The 18,477-nt window shown below is 40.8% G+C and overlaps 1 protein-coding gene across 1 annotated transcript; it reads right to left on the bottom strand.

The window, feature by feature from the left end:
• Nucleotides 1–384: 384 nt before the first annotated feature.
• On the bottom strand, nt 385–8,703 carry CUNH5orf58 (chromosome unknown C5orf58 homolog). Its single transcript, XM_032851781.1, is given in 4 exon segments — nt 385–748; nt 6,613–6,706; nt 8,595–8,669; nt 8,671–8,703. Coding segments are annotated over 4 exon segments (354 nt in total). The 3' UTR covers nt 385–596.
• Between the last annotated feature and the right edge of the window lie 9,774 nt (nt 8,704–18,477).

Here is an 18,477-nt window from a genome sequence, read left to right as displayed (position 1 = left end):
AAATCTCTAAAATGAAGGAGGTCATAGATTTTAAAGCAACTATTTGGTAGTAAATCCTGTCAGCTGCCACGTCTCTACCCTCTTCTACCTGCCATATGTAGGACACCAGTCTATAACAGAAGAGGATAAAGATGACACAAAAATAGAACCAGGTTAGAGACATTATAAATTAGTAGGGTCCCTGACATCTATTTTAACTACTTCCAAGTCACATGAACCAATAAACCCTTAAGCTAGCTTGAGTTGTTTTTGGCATTTGTTACTAGGAGAGATTGGATTAATACAAATTTATACCAAGCACTTCCAATTTGGTTAACTCTCTTTCAATCTGAGCCAAAATTCAAGCAAAGTAAAGGATAAGCAACGCCCGATGGCCAATTTCCTATATCCTATTCTTGCCACTAGTGAAATGAATTAGCCATTCTTTGAAACATTAAAACAGTAAGACAGCTTTTAAGAATATTAAATGATTATTTACAACTCATATTTTTAGTTTGTTTTTTATAATATTAAATATCTTAGTAAACTCAGTTCTCCCAGACACATGGTAATTCCACAATAAATACAGTTACAAATTCACAACAAACCAAAAGAAATCATATAGAAAAGCTCTTAGAAGCAAAGGTTACATCTGATAGTTTAGACTCTTCAAAGAGGGGGATTTTCTCTTCTGGTTCCTGTAAGTCATCTGTCTTCACAGGATGACTAAAATGTAGAGTAAGGTCACAAAGCAGCAACTGGGAGAGCTCTGTGTAAAACAAAATAATAGAAGATACTATCTTGGAGCACATATGTCATAGACAATCATTATTCTTTTTTTTTTTTTTTTTTTGAAAGATTTTATTTTTGGGGGTTCCCTGGGTGGCTCTTCATTGAGTGTCTTCCTGATTTCAGCTCAGGTCAAGATCTCAGGATCCTGAGATGGAGCCCTGTGTCAGGCTCTGTGTTCAACTCAGAGTCTGCTTGAGATTCTCACTTCCTCTTCCCCTTGCCACATCGGCATTCTAACTCTCTCTAAAATAAATACAATCTTTGGGGGAAAAGCTTTATTTTTATGTAATCTCTACATCCAATGTGGGCTCGAACCCACAACCCTGAATTCAAGAGCTGTATGTTCCACCAAATGAGCCAGCCAGGTATCCCTATTATTACTTTCTGCAGCTCTTTCTAATTCTTAGTATTCTCTGAAGTGATTGAGACCACAATTAAGTGTGCCCCTTTTAACTTAAAGTCAAGTTTTTGTACTATAAAATAAGCATGACATAAAAATTAACTAGAAGTCTCTACTTGTGCACTATCTTACTAAACTGCAACTTGATTTATAGAAATGTGATTTATGCTTTTTGTAAACTTCTTATTATTTTTGTGTCATATGTTATGTGTAGAGAATCGAATAGCATGTTACAAAATTTAGCAGTTCCTATCTCCAAGAGGCAACCACTTTTAATTTTTTTTCCCTGCTTAGATTGTTTTTGTTGCTTTTGTTGTTTTGTATGTGTCTGTGTTTGGTGTCTTTTGGTTTTGTTTGGGGGGCAGGTTGGTATTTACCTCCATATCTCTAAATGACACAAATATTTATTTTTTTAACCACAGGAATTATCTATCTGCTTTTGACTACAGAAGACTATGATAGAGCTCTTTTCACTCAGCCCCCAGAGCCCCAGTGTACTTAAGAATACAATTTTTGTTAGCTCCGTATTTAAAGGTTAACATTTTTTGATTATATAAATATTCTCCACAGCTGAGCCTTTCCTTTCCTTCCGGTGCCACCCAATCAGTTAATAATCTTCTTATTTTCACTGTTTAATTATCATAAATATATCCCAAATCTTCCTTAGTTGGGCAGATCTCCTTTTGGTATATAGTCAGATGCCTTAGCTCTCTGCCTTGTCGAAAGTCTCTCCTCTCCTAGAGCCTTCTGATCTACTCTAGTCTGGACTGGTGGTTCTCTAGGACTGCAGTGCAGCACGCATCTGAGAACTCCTTTCCCCATTATCCTATGGACTCCTTTCCCCCCATCCCTTGTGTGGAGTATCCTTTTTCTAAAACCTCATTTCTTTCTCTTCTGGTCTGCTACCTTGTTTGGTGGAATATGACCTCAGGAATCAGTAACTTTCTGAAGGAGGAAAAGTTTTGTATCTGAAAATTTCTCTCCCTATACTAATGCTGAATAGATTGACTGACTGTACAAATATAGGTTAGAAATCACGTTTCTTCAGAGTTCTGAGGACTTGCTGCACTTTCTTCTAGCTTCTAGTGGAGCTGTGAGAATTTTCATGATTCTAGTTCTTTTTTTATTTTTTTTAAGATTTTATTTATTTATTTGACAGAGAGAGATATCACAAGTAGGCAGAGAGAGGAGGGAAGCAGGCTCCCGGCTGAGCAGAGAGCGGGATGTGGGGCTGGATCCCAGGACCCTGAGATCATGACCTGAGCCAAAGGTAGAGGTTTAACCCACTGAGCCACCCAGGCGCCCTCATGATTCTAGTTCTTAATTGTTATTTCTCTTTAGAAACTTTAAGGACTTTTTGTTCTTCCAGAACAAAATTTCACAGTATTGTACCTTGGGGGTCTACTTTCAACCACTGTGTTGGGCTCTTACATTATAGAAACTCTTCTCCTTCAGCTCTTTAAATTTTTCTCAGATTAGTTCTTTAATGAATTCCCTCCCCGTGTATTGTCTGTGTTCTTTCTTTATAACACTGCTAGTTACTGAATGTTGAACTTCCTTCACTGATCTTGTAATTTTTTCTCCCTAAAACTTTTCACCTCTCTTTTTTTTTGCCCTCTATGGGATTGTCTTCTTTTTTATCTTTAAACCCTTCTACAGAGGCTATTTCTATTTTCCCACTTAATTTCCAAGAATCCCTTCTCTAAACTTTTTTTAAAAAAGATTTTATTTATCTATTTGAGAGAGAGAGTGTGTGAGAGAGCATGAGATGGAGGAGGGTCAGAGGGAGAAGCAGACTCCCTGAGCTGGGAGCCCCGATGTGGGACTTGATTCTGGAACTCCAGGGTCATGACCTGAGCCAAAGGCAGATGCTTAATGGACTGAGTCAGCCAGGCATCCCTCTAAACTTGTTTTATAGGCTCATGTTCCTGTTCCATGGACATAGCATTTTCTCTTGGGTCTCTTCAGCTATTGATAGTTTCTTGGGAGTTTTCATCTCACTTCATGATTTCTGTTTCTTTTTCATTGAGGGAATCCATGTATTGACTTTGTCTCTGCTTTTCAAAGTAGATGCTTTCATCAAATATCTACTGCACCAGAGCTGTATCTGCTCGTATTTAAGACCACAGCACTAAAGACAACTGGAAACTCTGTGCCTATGGTAGCCTGTATTGGGGGGCAAGCTGGCTGGGTATTCTATTGGGGGCAACCTCTGCTCTCGGTGTCTTTAGAATTTTTCCCTTAGGCTAGTCAGATTCCTGAAAGAAAAATCTGCTTGAGGGTGTAAATCTGGTTAGCAATGTTTTGTAGCCAAGCGGGAAAAGAAAACTGGGAGTCTTGTAATCCAGTATGTAAACTTTGTCTTAATGTCTTTGTTTTCAGCACAGTACTCTTTGCCTCAATTTATGGCTAATGGCTCCAGGCCAGAGATCCTCTCAGGGAATAAAATTCAACTTTTCTGTCATAGAAAAGGACGGGTTGCTTCGTTCAGAGAGGGGAAGAGAACTTAGGGGTCTACAACTTCTTCTTGTTCTTGTTCTTCTTTTAGAGAGAGAGAGGTTGGGGTGGCGGAGAGGGAGAAGGGGAGAGAGAGAGAGAGTCTCAAGCAGGCTGCATGCCTGCATGGAGCCCGATGCAGGGCTCCATCTCACAATCGAAATCATGACCTGAGCTGAAATCAAGAATCAGATGCTTAACTGAGTGAGTGACCCAGGTGCCCCTTTTTAATATTTATATTTATTTATTTATTCAACAACTTCTTAAACATTTAACTAGCCTTCTTGTTCTTAGCCCCACCTTTACCCCCACTTCCAGAGGATTATGGCGCCACCGTATATTGAGTCCTCATTGCCCCTACCCAGCCAGTTCATGGTTCAGATTTTTGTACGTTAAGGTTCAGACTTTCCTGTTTGCTTTCATTTGCTTTCCGTTTCACTATGAACTGTTTTTGAGAGCTCTTTATCTTGTGCATTTTTGTCTCTTTAAAATTACTTTAAATTTAAACCTCAGGTTTACCAGTGACTAGTTCTATGACCTTGGAAGAGTTAGCCCACCTGTCTATGTCTGTTTCTCTATCTATAAATGCCAATGGTAATATTTTCTACCTCATAAGGTTGTGAGGACAACTGGGTGCATTTGTATAGCGTTCTTGGAAGAACATCTGGATTATGGTAAATGCTATGTGTCAGCTATTGACATTCTTATTGAGAGAAGGAAGTGTGCCTAAAAGGAGTGTTGTTTGTTTAAGCTTCTAAGTTTACCAGAAGTCTGCCCTCTGATTATAGCTCTATGAGCCCCTATAGCTTAACTGCCTGACTTCCCCCACAGCTTCTGAAGAACACATTCATCACATACACTGGTTCTATTTTACTTCATGAAAGAATAATCCCCAAATTAGAACAGTTACATATTAAGTTTCAGATAAACCTAAAGCTTTTCTGTTTTAAACGAAGACAAGCAATGAGACACCAATTATTCATTTAGTAAACACTTACAAGAAGTTATTATATCAAGGTACTAAGTTAAGTGCTAGGAAGACCCTTTAGGAGCTTACAGTTGAGCAGGGAGAGGAAAAGAAAGTCAACATGTAATTACAACACAGTGTGAGAGAGGACAGGAAAAGGTAGAAGAGATAACATGCTTGTTCAAAAAAATTTTGCCAGTGTAAGTAATTGATTAATAAGTAGCAGTTAACCTGGCCGGGTGGAGGTGGGGGTGCAGCGGTGGGGATTTCAGAAGATGCATGTGTTAAGGTACAGATGTGGATAAAGAGCAAATACGTAGATTTGCAAGTGGTTCAGTACGGCTGAAGCACAGAATGTGCAGGGAGAAAAGAATGATAAGATACTGGAGAGACAGCCTGGGGCCTGATCTCAAGAGGTCTTATAGGCCATTCTAGGAGGCGCGTTGGACTTTATTCTGGAGCAATAGTGAACTAATGAGAGTTTTTAGGAGATTCACATTTTAGAAAGAAAATCCTTGCCGTATTGTTGAGTTTGGTTTTGAGAGATGATGAATTAAGCAGGGATAACCAGATTTCTTTACAACAGATTCCCCGGAGCCTTTGTCAATATGTATTGTGAATTTTTGAGAGAAATACACAGCATAAAACACTTCCCAAATTTATTTGACCACAATAAGGTGGACTCTGTTCTTACTGCACACCACTTACTAAAACCTCTGGAGACAGCAGGGTTAGCAAATCAAAGTCTGGGAAATATGGCACTCACTATTTGGTGCCTAACTAACAAGCACTCCCCTCTTCTTCTTGGGGCAACACTGGATTCCGTCAGAGGTGATCCGTTCCCCAGCTCCAGCAGTAAGTCCTGACTGGCCCAGACTGGTCTTGGCAGTTCCATTCCCCTTGACAGCAGATGGTGTAGGCATATGCATTTGATGCAATCTGGTCATGAAAGGGAAGGGAAAATGTGCCGGAGGGACCTGGGGAAAGGCTTTTATAGAGACACAGGCAGATACAGTGTCTGTAGATGGCCACACCTGCAGGTAATGACTATGAGGGATAAACAGTGAATGGAACACAGCAGAAAAATGTAAAGAACCTGTATGGTCAGAAGCCTTTAAAACTCTGAATTAATTCTGGGTCTGCCCTACTTTTGATCTCTTATTTCCTTATTGTGTAAGCCACATTAAGTCGATATTTTGTTACTTTTATAGCTGAATTCCTTATAAGTGACAGAGAAGCTATCCTCAAATATCCAAGAGCTGTCATAGGAAGAATAACTACATACTCAGTGTAGTTTCAGATTAGAAATAGGACCAGTGTGAAAGAAGACGGGAATAGATTTCAGCTAGTCCATAAGGAGGAACCATCTAAAAAGGAAGAGGCTGCCTGGTGAGATAGTGAGTTCTCCAACAGAGGAAATATTTGGTCAGGGATAAACTGTCCCTAGAAATACTCAGTCATGGAATTTTACATGTCTGGGGTAAAATAATAGAATGTCTGTGAGGTGAATATCTAAACATCATGAACTATAAGGTCTAATTCTACTCTATGAATCTGTTTAAAATGATGAAACCTTAACTCATAGAATCAAACAAACTTATAATTTTAATTTGGAAGGAACCTTAGGGGCTTGGTAAAGATTAACGGATAGAGACACTGAATTTTGCAGAATGTGACATCATCTGCATTTATTGAAGGGAAGGAGGAAAGTATATTTAAAGAGCTTAGTTAGACAACATCATAAGCTTGTTAGTGTCAGGGATAGGAATTCAAGTCTGCTAACTCCCAGGAAAATTCTCAAACATAATTCATCTTTAGAGTTCGAGTTCATATTACAGTATCAACAATTCTTAAGAAATAGAGAAATTCTAATTAGTTGGCAAATTCAGTTATATCCCAGCAGAAGCACAATTTGGCTCTATTGTTTATTTTATAACTATGGCACGCAAACATTTTAATTTAGTGATTCCATACTTACCTTTCATCTTCTTCAACTCCAAAGAAATTGTGTTAATGTTTTTAATTATGGCTTCCACATTTAGCTTACGGTCAGTAACATTATTCTTAAACATCTGATTTTAAAAGAGAAACAAAATGTATAATCAGAAGCATTTATGTGCACTTTGAAAATACTTCAGTCTTCCCTAGTTCTAAAAGGAAAATCTATTATTTCAGAACTGAAATAATTATGAAATAATAGTCAATATAATGGCTAGAATTCTAGCATAGTAAGACATCAACTTTTTCATTTTCCAAGTGACTACACCTCCAACTAGAATTCTTCTTTAATGAAACCAGATAACAAGATGGAACCCTTACAATGGAAATGCAGAGGTCTCTTTTTCAGAAAGCCTCAGCACTTATAGACTACCTTATAATTGAGTAGTCATACAAAACTTTCTCTAATTTTGTTTATGTAAGACAGTGTATTCTTCTAACTTATTCTTGAATAACAGGGTCCACAGAAAAACTCTAAGTACATAGTAAAACTCAAAGTGAGATTCAATTATAATTCAGAAACTAAGAAGATGGCAAAAGGGCCACTTTTATTTTAGCTTTAGGAATTAGGGCAATACACTTTTTTAAATATTCTGGTTAACTAAAATGTATAAATCAACAGGTTACCATGTTCTATGTACACTATATATTTTTTTTAACCAATTTTGTCAGGTACAAATACATAAACAGGTGGTTCACTAGAAACTAATCTTAGCCATTCAAATCTCTCCAAATGATTTGACAAAATAAACCACAATTAGCACACACAGCTCTGGCAGTGTGAAAGTTAGTTATGGGTCAGGCTGCTTGTCCAAAATAATGAAAATAAACTAACCGTTAAGTCAATTTCTTGACTCTGCTTTCTCCTGAGTCGAGGAATTTATCCTACTTCACTCACTTTAGAGTCACTAAAAAGGTATAAAAATTTCATTTTCCAGTGAATAAAATATATTTTGCATCCACCTACAATACCCTAGAAGCCAAAACGGGAATGGTAGCTATCTTACTTGGTTGGATATAGCAAATCAAAAGATTTGTGTTTGGGGCGGGTGTTGGGGTTTTGGGTGGGGGGAGAAAAGCTGCTAAAAAAGAGGGTGAAGAAAGTGTAATTAAAGAACTTTAAAAATGAGGAATGGTTGTTTAAAAAAAAAAAAAAAAAGAAATTTAAAAAAACCAAGAGGGAAGTAGAAACTACGTGGATAGAGAAATACCCAAGAAAGTTGACCCTCCCACCGCACGTCTAGTTATCCGGCGCCCTTGAGTGTGCCCTTGGATGGGGGATGGCGGTGGGGGCGGGGCGGGGGGGGGATGCGGGTGGAGGGCTGTTGGAAGGCAGAGCTGAGGCTGGACCTCACGTAACTGGAGAGAGGTCAGAGGTGCGTCAAGCCTTCCATGGAGATCTGGGTTAGGCCATCGCTCAGAGAAAAGGGAGAGGCCAGTCAAAGGGCATTCCCCAGAGGTGAGAAGGCTCTGGGGATGGAAGGAATAGTGGAACCAGAGGCCAAGATACCGCAGACTGAAGGCAGTGATGCAACCGAGGCACTGACCTCCAGCCGGGAGGCCGGGAGGCACAGCTCAGGTCCTCATCCTGAGGAGCGAGGATCATCCTCGCAGCTTCTGTTCTAAAGGCCACCCCTTCCTTCTCAGCCCAGTCCACACCAGTGAGGAGCCCCAGGGTGCCGCTAGCCGGCCCAACCACCCCTTGGTGACTGAAGATAGCCTCGAAGTTTCCACTGCCCTCGGCTCCCAAACCGGATGAGGACCATACAAAACACATTCCGCATGACCCTGGCCTTGGGACCACCACCGGACCCTTCTGGAACCCATGGATGCCCGTGAGGAGCCCCAGGCCCTTGGGGGCCCGCCCATTTGGAAGCTGACAATGGAGCCTGAGGCAACCTGGAAATTTCCACAGCCTTGTCTTGCCCCCAAACCAGATTAGGATTACTTTAAAACCAGTACCTTTGGCTGGTCCACAAACCAACACTGTAAAGACCCACGTGGCCCAACGGTCACCACAGCTCTGACGAAAGTGGGGGCGGAGCCGACTGTGAAAAGCAGGACTGTGCATCCTGATTGGCCAGCTTCTCTTCCTCCTGCATCCTGGGAGTTGTAGTCCGAGGCAAAGCTCCTGCGGAGAAGGTGCTGGGCGCTAAGCTGGAAGGGATTCATAGGGACCTGCAGCCTGAGAGGGAGATTGAAGAAGGCGCTGACATTTTTGCTTTCTGTGTGGCAGGCACTGCGCTAGGCGCTTCCCAACCTTTATCTGCATTTAATTTTCACAGTATAAGGAGTGTGATTAAGGCCAGACTCCGTCTAGACTGAAACTGCTCCGGTGTGAATCGTACTCCAGCATTTGTTTAGCTAGAGAGGTGCTGGTAAACAGTTTAATCATTTAGAGTTCGAGCGTCCTCATCTATCATGTGAAGATAATAATAACTGCCTGCTGGTGTTCTTTTGAAGTTTAAGTGAGATAATGCATCAAAGGGAGTTGGCAGAGGATAGGCCCCATAAATGTTAGCTACTACCATTCCTATAAATTTTTATAGATGCGTGAAGAGTACAGACGATACTGGAGTGTATACTGGAGAGATATACACTGGTCTCTTGCCAGTGGGGAAGCTGGGATCCAAGCCATCTTCACTAGATTCCGAAAGGAATCTCTGGTAAGGCAGCCTCTGGGGCTGACTCAGACACGTTCCCTCTGACTTGCTAAGTAAGTCTTTGCCTTTTCTAAATCTTCCCTATAATATCCAGCAGTCTCTGTCATTTCCTGACAACCCAAAGCACATTATCTCTTGTTTAAGTGCGGTCGCTTGCAGTATGACACTGTGGAGTCTGTTGTCCGATACAGACGTAGATGAGGAAGGGAGCAGGAGGAGCAACTTCAGTCCTAAGGAGAACTACCGATGTAATCTCGGAACACAGGAGCTGCCTTTCTCCCTACCTTGGTTTCCTCATGTGTTTCCTTATGAGAGGGATGGGCTAGACCGGTGTTTCCTAAGTTGCACTCACTGTAAGGCTACTGTTAGGACTATTTGCCCTGAACTGTGTACCACCTGTTTTATTCCCTTAGTACTTTAAATTTACTTCCCTTTAAAATTTAAATCTAGGGGCGCCTGGGTGGCTCAGTGGGTTAAGCCTCTGCCTTTGGCTCAGGTCATGATCCCAGGGTCCTGGGATGGAGACCCGCATCGGGCTCTCTGCTCCTCAGGGAGCCTGCTTCCTCCTCTCTCTCTCTGCCTGCCTCTCCGCCTACTTGTCATCTCTATCTGTCAAATAAATAAATAAACCTTTAAAAAAAATTTAAATCTACTTTTAAAGTTTTTTCGTATCACCAATGTAAACAGAAGCTAATAGGAAAAATAAAGACAATGGGAATAAGACAACGTTTGTAATCATCTAGACATTTCTTGCCTGCTGATGGCGGTGTTCCTGTAGCTGGGTCTCCTTTGTTAATATGGGTTTTAAATGTTAGCGAAGTGTTAAAGATAGTGTAGCCCAAACTCAGACTTTCTTTTTGAGGTAATCAGAAGAATTGAAAGAGTTGGAAGGGGAAATAACTCTCACTTATAATTACGCGTTAATGCCTCTGTACCATATAAAACCACCTCTCATATCCTTGGTGGGATAAGTCCCACACTTTCTTCAAACTAGATTTAGGTGCTGTCCAATATACTGTCCCATTCTAAAACTCCTTCCTTCTCGACATGCTATAGGTACCTTTCAAAACTCACCTCAATCCTGGAAAGAGTCTTCTTGAATGAACCCTACCAAAATCTACAGTTTCATCCCAGTTCCTCTGCCAAGGCTTCCTTTACTCATTTAGACTGTGTACACTTCCTGTTATCAGAGTCTCGCATTTTCTGATTTCTGATACATGCGCTGAGCATTTCTCATCTAATTCTTTGAGTAAAGGAGACACAGAAGGTCAGGCAACAAATATTCTTTTAGCACTCACCTATTAGGAATTATGTTAGAAGCTTTCATCTTCTGACAACTCTTTGAGGTGGCTGTTATCACCCTAGTTGTGTAGAAAACAAAGCTCGAGTCCAGAGTTTAACACTTGCTCAGGGCACAAGAACCAGATTCACATCCTGTCTGTGCAACTCCAGAAACTTCTGTTCTTTTCTCTGCACTAAGGTATCTCCCAACCAGGACACCATCTCCTGAAACAGTAAACAAGGACATCATGGCTCCATGGAGTGTGTGTTTCAGATCACTGATCTTGAACACACATGTACTAACGCACATCCAAGCATACATGTGACCAGCCTGGGGTGAGGAACATTTATTTTTGAAATTAAGGACATTATCAAAGCAAAAATAACTGTCATCACTGTTTTTATAAAAGCAGAGATAATCTGACATCCAAAAAGAAAGGAAGAAAGAAAAAAGAAGAAAGGTTATAGTAATTTCAGGTAAGACCAGCTTCATAAAAAATTTACTGGATGTCTTTTTTCTTCACCCCCTTGTATTGATTCAGACTAGTGAAAACTAGTCTCAGACCTGCACCCAGATGTGTGTTCAGAAACTCCACATAGATTATAGCAGGAGATGATAAGGTGTATAAGAGAAGCAGGGTGAAAAACATAGGTGAGTGGAGATAGATTTTAGGACTGAGAATCCTGAAAATCCAGTGATGATGGGGGCTGGGTCTTGGTAGGATGAGGAGTCTGTGGGGCCGCATCATCCCAAACCCACTGACCCCATTCACAAGATTCAGGAAGTGTTTGTGGGTCCTGCTTCAGCTCAGATACCTGTGGGTTAGGATTCTGCTTACGGGACTTCTGATAGAATACAAAGACCTTCCACCCATCCCAAATGCTGATTACTTCTTCTGAGTGGATTCAAATGCTGTGATTTGGGAAATATCATCATGAAGCCTTTACAAAAAGAGGAATAAGAAGAATCAATTTTGTGTTTCTTTTAAAATAAGTGGTATAAGAAGAAAAAAGAGATGTGGACTCAGAAAAAGATAGATTGTAATAATGTATTTTTCTTCACAAAAATGTCTTAACGTAATGATGACCACTTATTGTAGTGTTTTTCCTCCCTAAGTAACTATAGATTCTTATTTATTTTCCTGAGAAAATAAAACTTTCAAAGCCTGATCTGCTACTTAAAGCTTGAGACTGTTATAGATGAGCCCCTTAAAAAAAATCTATCTTCTTTAATAAGTTTGCAACGCTTTACTGGAACTCTGTCCACGTTGCAGTTGCTGATTCTAATGTTAATCAAATAAAGAAGATTAAAAAGCTGGCAAATTCTCCCATAAAGAGAAAAGTTGTTACAGAAAAACAAGGTGATTAAGCGTTTTATGGAGTCGGGTGTGAGTGTCTCAGTTAGTTTTATTACGAATTCTTGACATAAAGTCTTCGTTTCCAGGAAAACAAATTGAATAAATTATCTCATTTCTTGCCCTTGCTCTCGGAGTTCCCATTCCCACTGTTTCCCTGCTCATCATCAATTACAAGTGCAGGGCTCTGCTTGGGGAAACTTCCATCTGAATATGGCTTTGTACAACCCTCTTGCATATAAATTAGGAGGTCACAGTTGCCTTCTTAGATCATTACATGTGCAGCATGACCAAAATCTGATAGATCAAAATAATCTCCCCATAGCCAATCACGGAAAGAAAGAGAGAAGGCACGTGACTTTGGCCACTGTGGTCTGAGGTGAAAGGTGGGCTCCTTGCCCCATTGTCTTCATCAAGCAGCTGCTGTTCCACTGGGAAATATCATTTTCTTTTTCTCTAGAAGAAACACACTTCTGCACTATAGAAAGGTGTTACTAACAAAAATCCACATTGCTCACTGTAACTAAAGTATTTTCACTTCTAATTAAGAAATTACACGAAAGAAGGATATCCTGCCATTTGTGAAATGAGGTGGACCCTGAGGCCATTATGTTAAATGAAATATGTCAGACAGAGACTTATACATGGAATCTAAAAACATTGAACTTCTAGAAACAGATAGTAGAATGGCAATTGCCAGAGGTTAGGGGGTGGGGGAAACGTGAAGATGTTGGGGAAAGGGGACAGATTTTTCTGTTACAAGATGAATGAATTCCAAGGATCCAAAATGGTGCCTGCTGTTAACAATACTCTACTGTATACTGGAAAGCTGCTATGAAAGAGGGGATTTTAATGTTTTCACCATAAAAACAACAACAATAAAATGCTTATTATGTGAAGTCAAGGATAACCTTGCTATGGTAAATATTTCACAATAGTTATGCATATAAAATCATCCCATCGTACACCTTAAACTTAATGCTATATGTCAATTATACCTCGATTAAGTGGAGAAAAAAAAATAGTCTGTACCAACATTTTCCTCTGAAATAGGAAGCTATCCAAATATATAGTTGCCAGATAAAATATAGGACACCCAGTTAAATTTGAATTTTAAATAAACAACAAATAATTTCTTTACTGTGAGTATTTCTTGAGTATTGTGAGGTACATACTTATATTTAAAATGTATTTCAAAGTCAAATTTAACTGGGAATCCTGTACTCGTACTGGCAAATTTTGGCAACTCTATACCCCAAACACTTAAGCCCCTAAAAAGAAAAGCAAACAAACAAACAAAAAGAAAAGAAAAGCAAACAGTTCTGAAGACTTGTAGATTTAATAGGTATAGAAGCCAAGAGAGAATATTGAAGTTTTCCAACTTGATGCCCAAAGTAATAAAATACATACACTTACTGTGCCAGAATTTGGCCTTCTTATTCCTTCAACTGAAGTTCCTGTAATGCAAGAATGAAGCGAGGTCTTCGAGAAAACAAATAGACAAAAGCTGACAGTATTCAGCAAGGTGCTATTTTTGACAGCTGCTGGCTATGCCTGTTTGTCCAAAAACTCTTTGTGCGTGGCTTTTTAGAAAATGCCTTTATCCAGCAAGACATATTCATGATACAAGTTGTGCTTATTTCCAGAGATCCACCAATCAGAGGAAACCTTTTCTGTCCCCAAATAAAATATGTTTCCAATTCCATCACGTCTGCCTTGCATCCCCCAACAGTACTTCCCCTGTTTATTAAAGACATAGATCCTGATCAGATTTTCTTCCCCTAGGCAATACCCTCACCTCCCCACCCCTACACCTCACCCTCATCAGCCAGCCATGCAATGAAAAATGAGCATCTTTATGAAAAAATTATATTATGTTCATGGAGTCAATTATAAGAGAATATAAGCGTATACTCACCTTTCGTAAATGAAAATATGTACATATGCATAAAAGCAAGTTTGGAAGAATAGACATCCACATGTTACCAAGGATCTCTGGGTAGTGAGATTTATGGGTGATTTCATTTCTCTGTGTTTATTTATGCAGCCCAGCTGTGACTTTAGTCCCAGTCCTCTTCTTCGTATTTTAAACTCCCCAGGCCATCTCACAATGTGGTACAACATCAATCACTGTAAAGCAGAGTTTCTCAAGCTTTACGACGCACAGTTACTTAGGAAGCCCGTGATAATGCAGATTGCCGGGCTTGCCCTGAAGACTTTGACTTATACATCTAAGGTCAGGGTCCCTAAATCTGCACTCCTAATCCTTCCTCCTTCTATCTGAACCTAGTTTGACTGCAGACCATACAGTGAGGAATAGTGAATGACTTATGGGCTTCACCAGGCATCTTCTACAAATTCCGTGTGCATGACCATGGTTGAAACTTATTTTGGCCACTGATGCCAGAATTCAGTCATATTATATATATATATATATATATATATATAATATCTATATCTATATGTACATATAGATATAGATATTATATATATACACACACACATACATATACATACACATATATACACACACATATATAATTTATATACATATATGGTATATATTCGATATATATTTATGATATATATGATATATACATATATAATTTAATATACATTATATAGAAATATATTTTATGTACATATTGTATATAAAAATATAATTTTCAAGTATAAGTCAGTCCATTTAATTTCCCTTGAGAGAGGCAAGTGTTTCAGGTGGAAGGCCCCCTCAACACAGCAGCATGGAGATACACCACATCCTCTTGATTCTCAGGGCGGAGGTAGGGGGGCTCTGGGGGTGGGGGGGTGGGGGTTGGGGAGGAGGTAGGGGGGAAGGGATGGACATTCCATTCCAGGTTCTTCCTAATTTAGGTCTGTGTTTCTTTTGTTTCCTTGGCTTTTTGTTTTTTTGCTTCCAGTTTCCCTTGCTGTTGTGATGGAAAGTCTAGTGTTATGTAATTTTTTTTTTCAAACATTCAACATTTTTGTATGTAATTTTTGGCAATAAACCTCCACCTACCTCCAGATCTGCTACCCTCACCCTGCTGTGGGAAACCACCACACCCCACCTGTGCTGCTTGCAATGGTATCTTCTTTGGTTTTGCCACTGCTTCTCTTGCCCTCCATGATCTATGATGATTGGCTCGCTCCACACACTACAATTGGAGGAGCTTTTTAAGATGCAAATTACAGGGGCCCCTGGGTGGCTCAGTTGTTAAGCATCTGCCTTCAGTTACAAGTTCACATCCCAGGACCTGGGATGGAGCCCCCTGCTCAGTGGGAAGTCTGCTTCTCCATCTCCCACTCCCCCTGCTTGTGTTCCCTCTCTTGCTGTCTCTCTCTCTGTCAAATAAATAAATAAAATCTTTAAAAAGAAAAAAAAAAAAGATGTAAGTTAGATCATGTCATTCTCTAGCTTAAAACCCTCCGATGTCTCTCTCCCCCTCACTCCTCAAACACTCAGCCCAGGCCAATGACGGTTTTGTAACTGTTTCCTTCTGACCCTCCCATACTGGCTCCTTTCCATGCTTTCGGGTTGAGAGGGGCCATCCTCTAATATTACCCCATTCTCTAGCCCTGCTTCTTATTTCCATAGAATACTCAATATCATTTGGAATTCTAAAATTTCTGTTTACTTTTTTTGGGTTGGTGTGGGTCTGCCTCACTCATGCATACCTCTTGGAAGGGCAGGAACCTGTTGTTCCTCATCCCCCCTCATTGTTTATCACAATACCCTGTGCTTAGCCCAACTCCTGGCATATAGCAGGTGCTCAATAAATCTTTGTTCAGTTCAGTCCAGCCTGGGGAAATGAATTGGCCTGCTGCTATAGCCGCATCTTTGAGGGTCAGAGAAACCAGGTCGTGCATTGGCCACTGCCACTCTGTGGGACTCCAGCAACACTCTGACAGCAGAAGTCCTCCCTCATGGCCTCAGAGCCCTCTGCAAGAGGGACAGCCCCCGTGGGAGCGAAGCCAAAAGAGGATGAACCACACACTGTAAACATTAAGCTTTCCCCCTTAGCTCTGTCTGCTCTCTCACGCTGGCGCACAGACCACGGGTCCGACAGAGCCACGAAAAGCAGACTCATGGCTGTTCTAGAAAACAAACAGGCCTGAAGACTTCCAAGCAGCTTTGTGTGGGAAGGATCACTCCATTCTGGTCCCTGATGAAGGAACCGTCAGGGCTGTGGATCCTCACTTGAATAAAAATCAAATGACTTAGGATCTGTCCAAAATGAAGGATGTTTTAATACTTTATGTGTAAAAACACTGATATTTTGCTTCTTTTTTATTAAACAGATCTTATTATTTTTCAGAATCTTGTCAGCATAATCGTTTTATGGGTGGATGAAATATTCAGCCCCGCCGCTACAGGAGTTCTTTTCCAGCAATTACCTTGTGGCACTTTCACTGTAATTAGGTTTTTGCCGAGGATTTTTCCCCGGGTCTGTGTAATAAATGAAATATGACCAGAATTTAAATTTGTCAATTACAAGCAAGCATAGTGCATAAACACACAACAGAGCCATGAATTCCAAACCACAGTCTGTTGCTGGGGGCCAGACGCTCTGAAAATTAAAATGGAAATAAAACTACTGATGGCAAGCGAAAAGTAGCCCCCAAAGAAAGCAAATCTCCCCAAACACTCGTGCATGATTCTACCCAACGGTGTGAGCTCTTGATTACAAATTCTTCAGCGTGAAAACTGACAGATTAAGGAGCAAGCAGTGGATCTGGGTTAAAATAATCTACACGGGACTCTGATCTCCGACCCTATGAATTCCTAGGTTTCCTGAGGCCAGATCCAAAGGATTTTGGATATGGCAGGCCAGATCCCCACTGCTGTATGCCCTCTGGTGGTGGTGGTTGTCTCCCTGAGTGGCTCAGGGATGGACAGATTCGGGGACTGAATCTGCTGTCTCCCAGCAGCTATTTCTTTCACTGACCTGACTTCAATAATTGCTCCTCTGGGGCCCTCTGCCGACCATCTGTTGTACAGGGGGGGAAATTCTAGGAGTCTGCACTGACAGACTCAGAAAAATCATTTAGTTCATTAAAACAACCACAAAACACAAGCAGATTTTTAAAACTTGCACGTATAAGGAGCCATAGGCAAGGAAAAAGGGACTCCCATTTTTATAAACTTACCGAATCCCATGCATCAATGCATCAACGAAACTTTCTGGAATATTTTTTTTTGGTGTCTGTGTCAGATGGCAAGTTTTAGACATTTAGTGGTGAGCCCAAAACAACAGGTCTCCTGCTGGACTTGGAGCCAGACATGAACAGCTCGTGGTCTGGAGGAAGAGACAAACTGGGATCTACAAATGGCATAAAAACATATTAAGTGATCATTTAATTAGGTACTGTTCAGGAAGAAGACATGTTGTGATGGGGACAGCTTTCAGGGAGGATGTCCCTGAGGTAGGAACATTCAGATTGAGATCAGAAAGGGAGAAGAGCAGTCTAGGCAGAGGAAACAACATATTCATGGACCCTGTGTCAGAGGACAGCCTAGTAGGTGTGACGGCTTGGAAGCATGTCTGGCGGGGCTGAGGTGCTGGGGGCAAGGGGATGCTTAGGACAAAAAGAGACCACCGAAGGACAGAAGCCAGACCCTGCCAGGACCATGGAGGTTATGTGGAAGATTATGGTCTCTCCTGAGACCTGTGGGAACCCAGTAAGTGTTCTTAAACAGTTGGAAGATAGAAATGGTGGTGGTCAATACACTTATATTTGTGGTTTGGAAAGATGACTCTAGCTTCATGATGGAGAACAGAATAGGCTCAGGAAGCCCAGTAGGAGTCTAGTGTAGTCCATGTGAAAGATGGCAGTGCCTTATTCAAAATGGCGGCAGAAGAAATGGAAATGAGATTAGGGAGCATTTAGGAGATAGAATCAGCAAGGACTTAGTGATGAGTGATACATGGGGATGGAAGAAAATTGATGTTAAAAATGGCCTATGTTATATCATTTAATTTTTCTGGGCTTGCAAAATATAATTATCCCCATTTTATACATGAGGGAATCGAGACTCAGAGAGTTTGGGGCCTAGAGATCACTCAGCTGGGAAGTGGCAGGGCCATACACCTACCCCTCTCCTGTAGCATCTCTGACAGCACATGAGGTATTCACTTAGCAACTCATCTCCCCCACAGTCTTCTCAATGTATTCCCTATATTTTGAAGAATACTCCAAAACACTCACTGTATTTGTTTCCTTGTCTTTCTTTTCTGCTAGACTATGAGCTTGTGGGGGCCTGGGCTTTGTTTGCCCCTGTATTATCAATACTTAGTCCAGTGGCTGGCTCCAAGTAGGAGCTGGGGAGTGTTTGTTGAGTGAATAAAAACCCTGCACCCATCTCCTAGAGAAGGGAGCTAGTTGGAGGGCAATGCGTGTTTTGAACAACATTCTTACTGGCCTAATTCTCTTTTGTCTCAGGATCACAGCTTGGGAATTTTTGCTGGAATGCTCAAAAAGGACTTTCAAGAAGGATGTAGAAGCTTCTGGTAGCCTAGTGTGGCTAAAAGAACACAGGTTTGG

Source organism: Lontra canadensis, unplaced genomic scaffold (assembly GCF_010015895.1).
Source record: "Lontra canadensis isolate GAN:19392208 unplaced genomic scaffold, GSC_riverotter_1.0 scaffold5, whole genome shotgun sequence".
Classification (NCBI taxonomy): domain Eukaryota; kingdom Metazoa; phylum Chordata; class Mammalia; order Carnivora; family Mustelidae; genus Lontra; species Lontra canadensis.
This window is presented reverse-complemented; position numbering and strand designations above follow the sequence as displayed.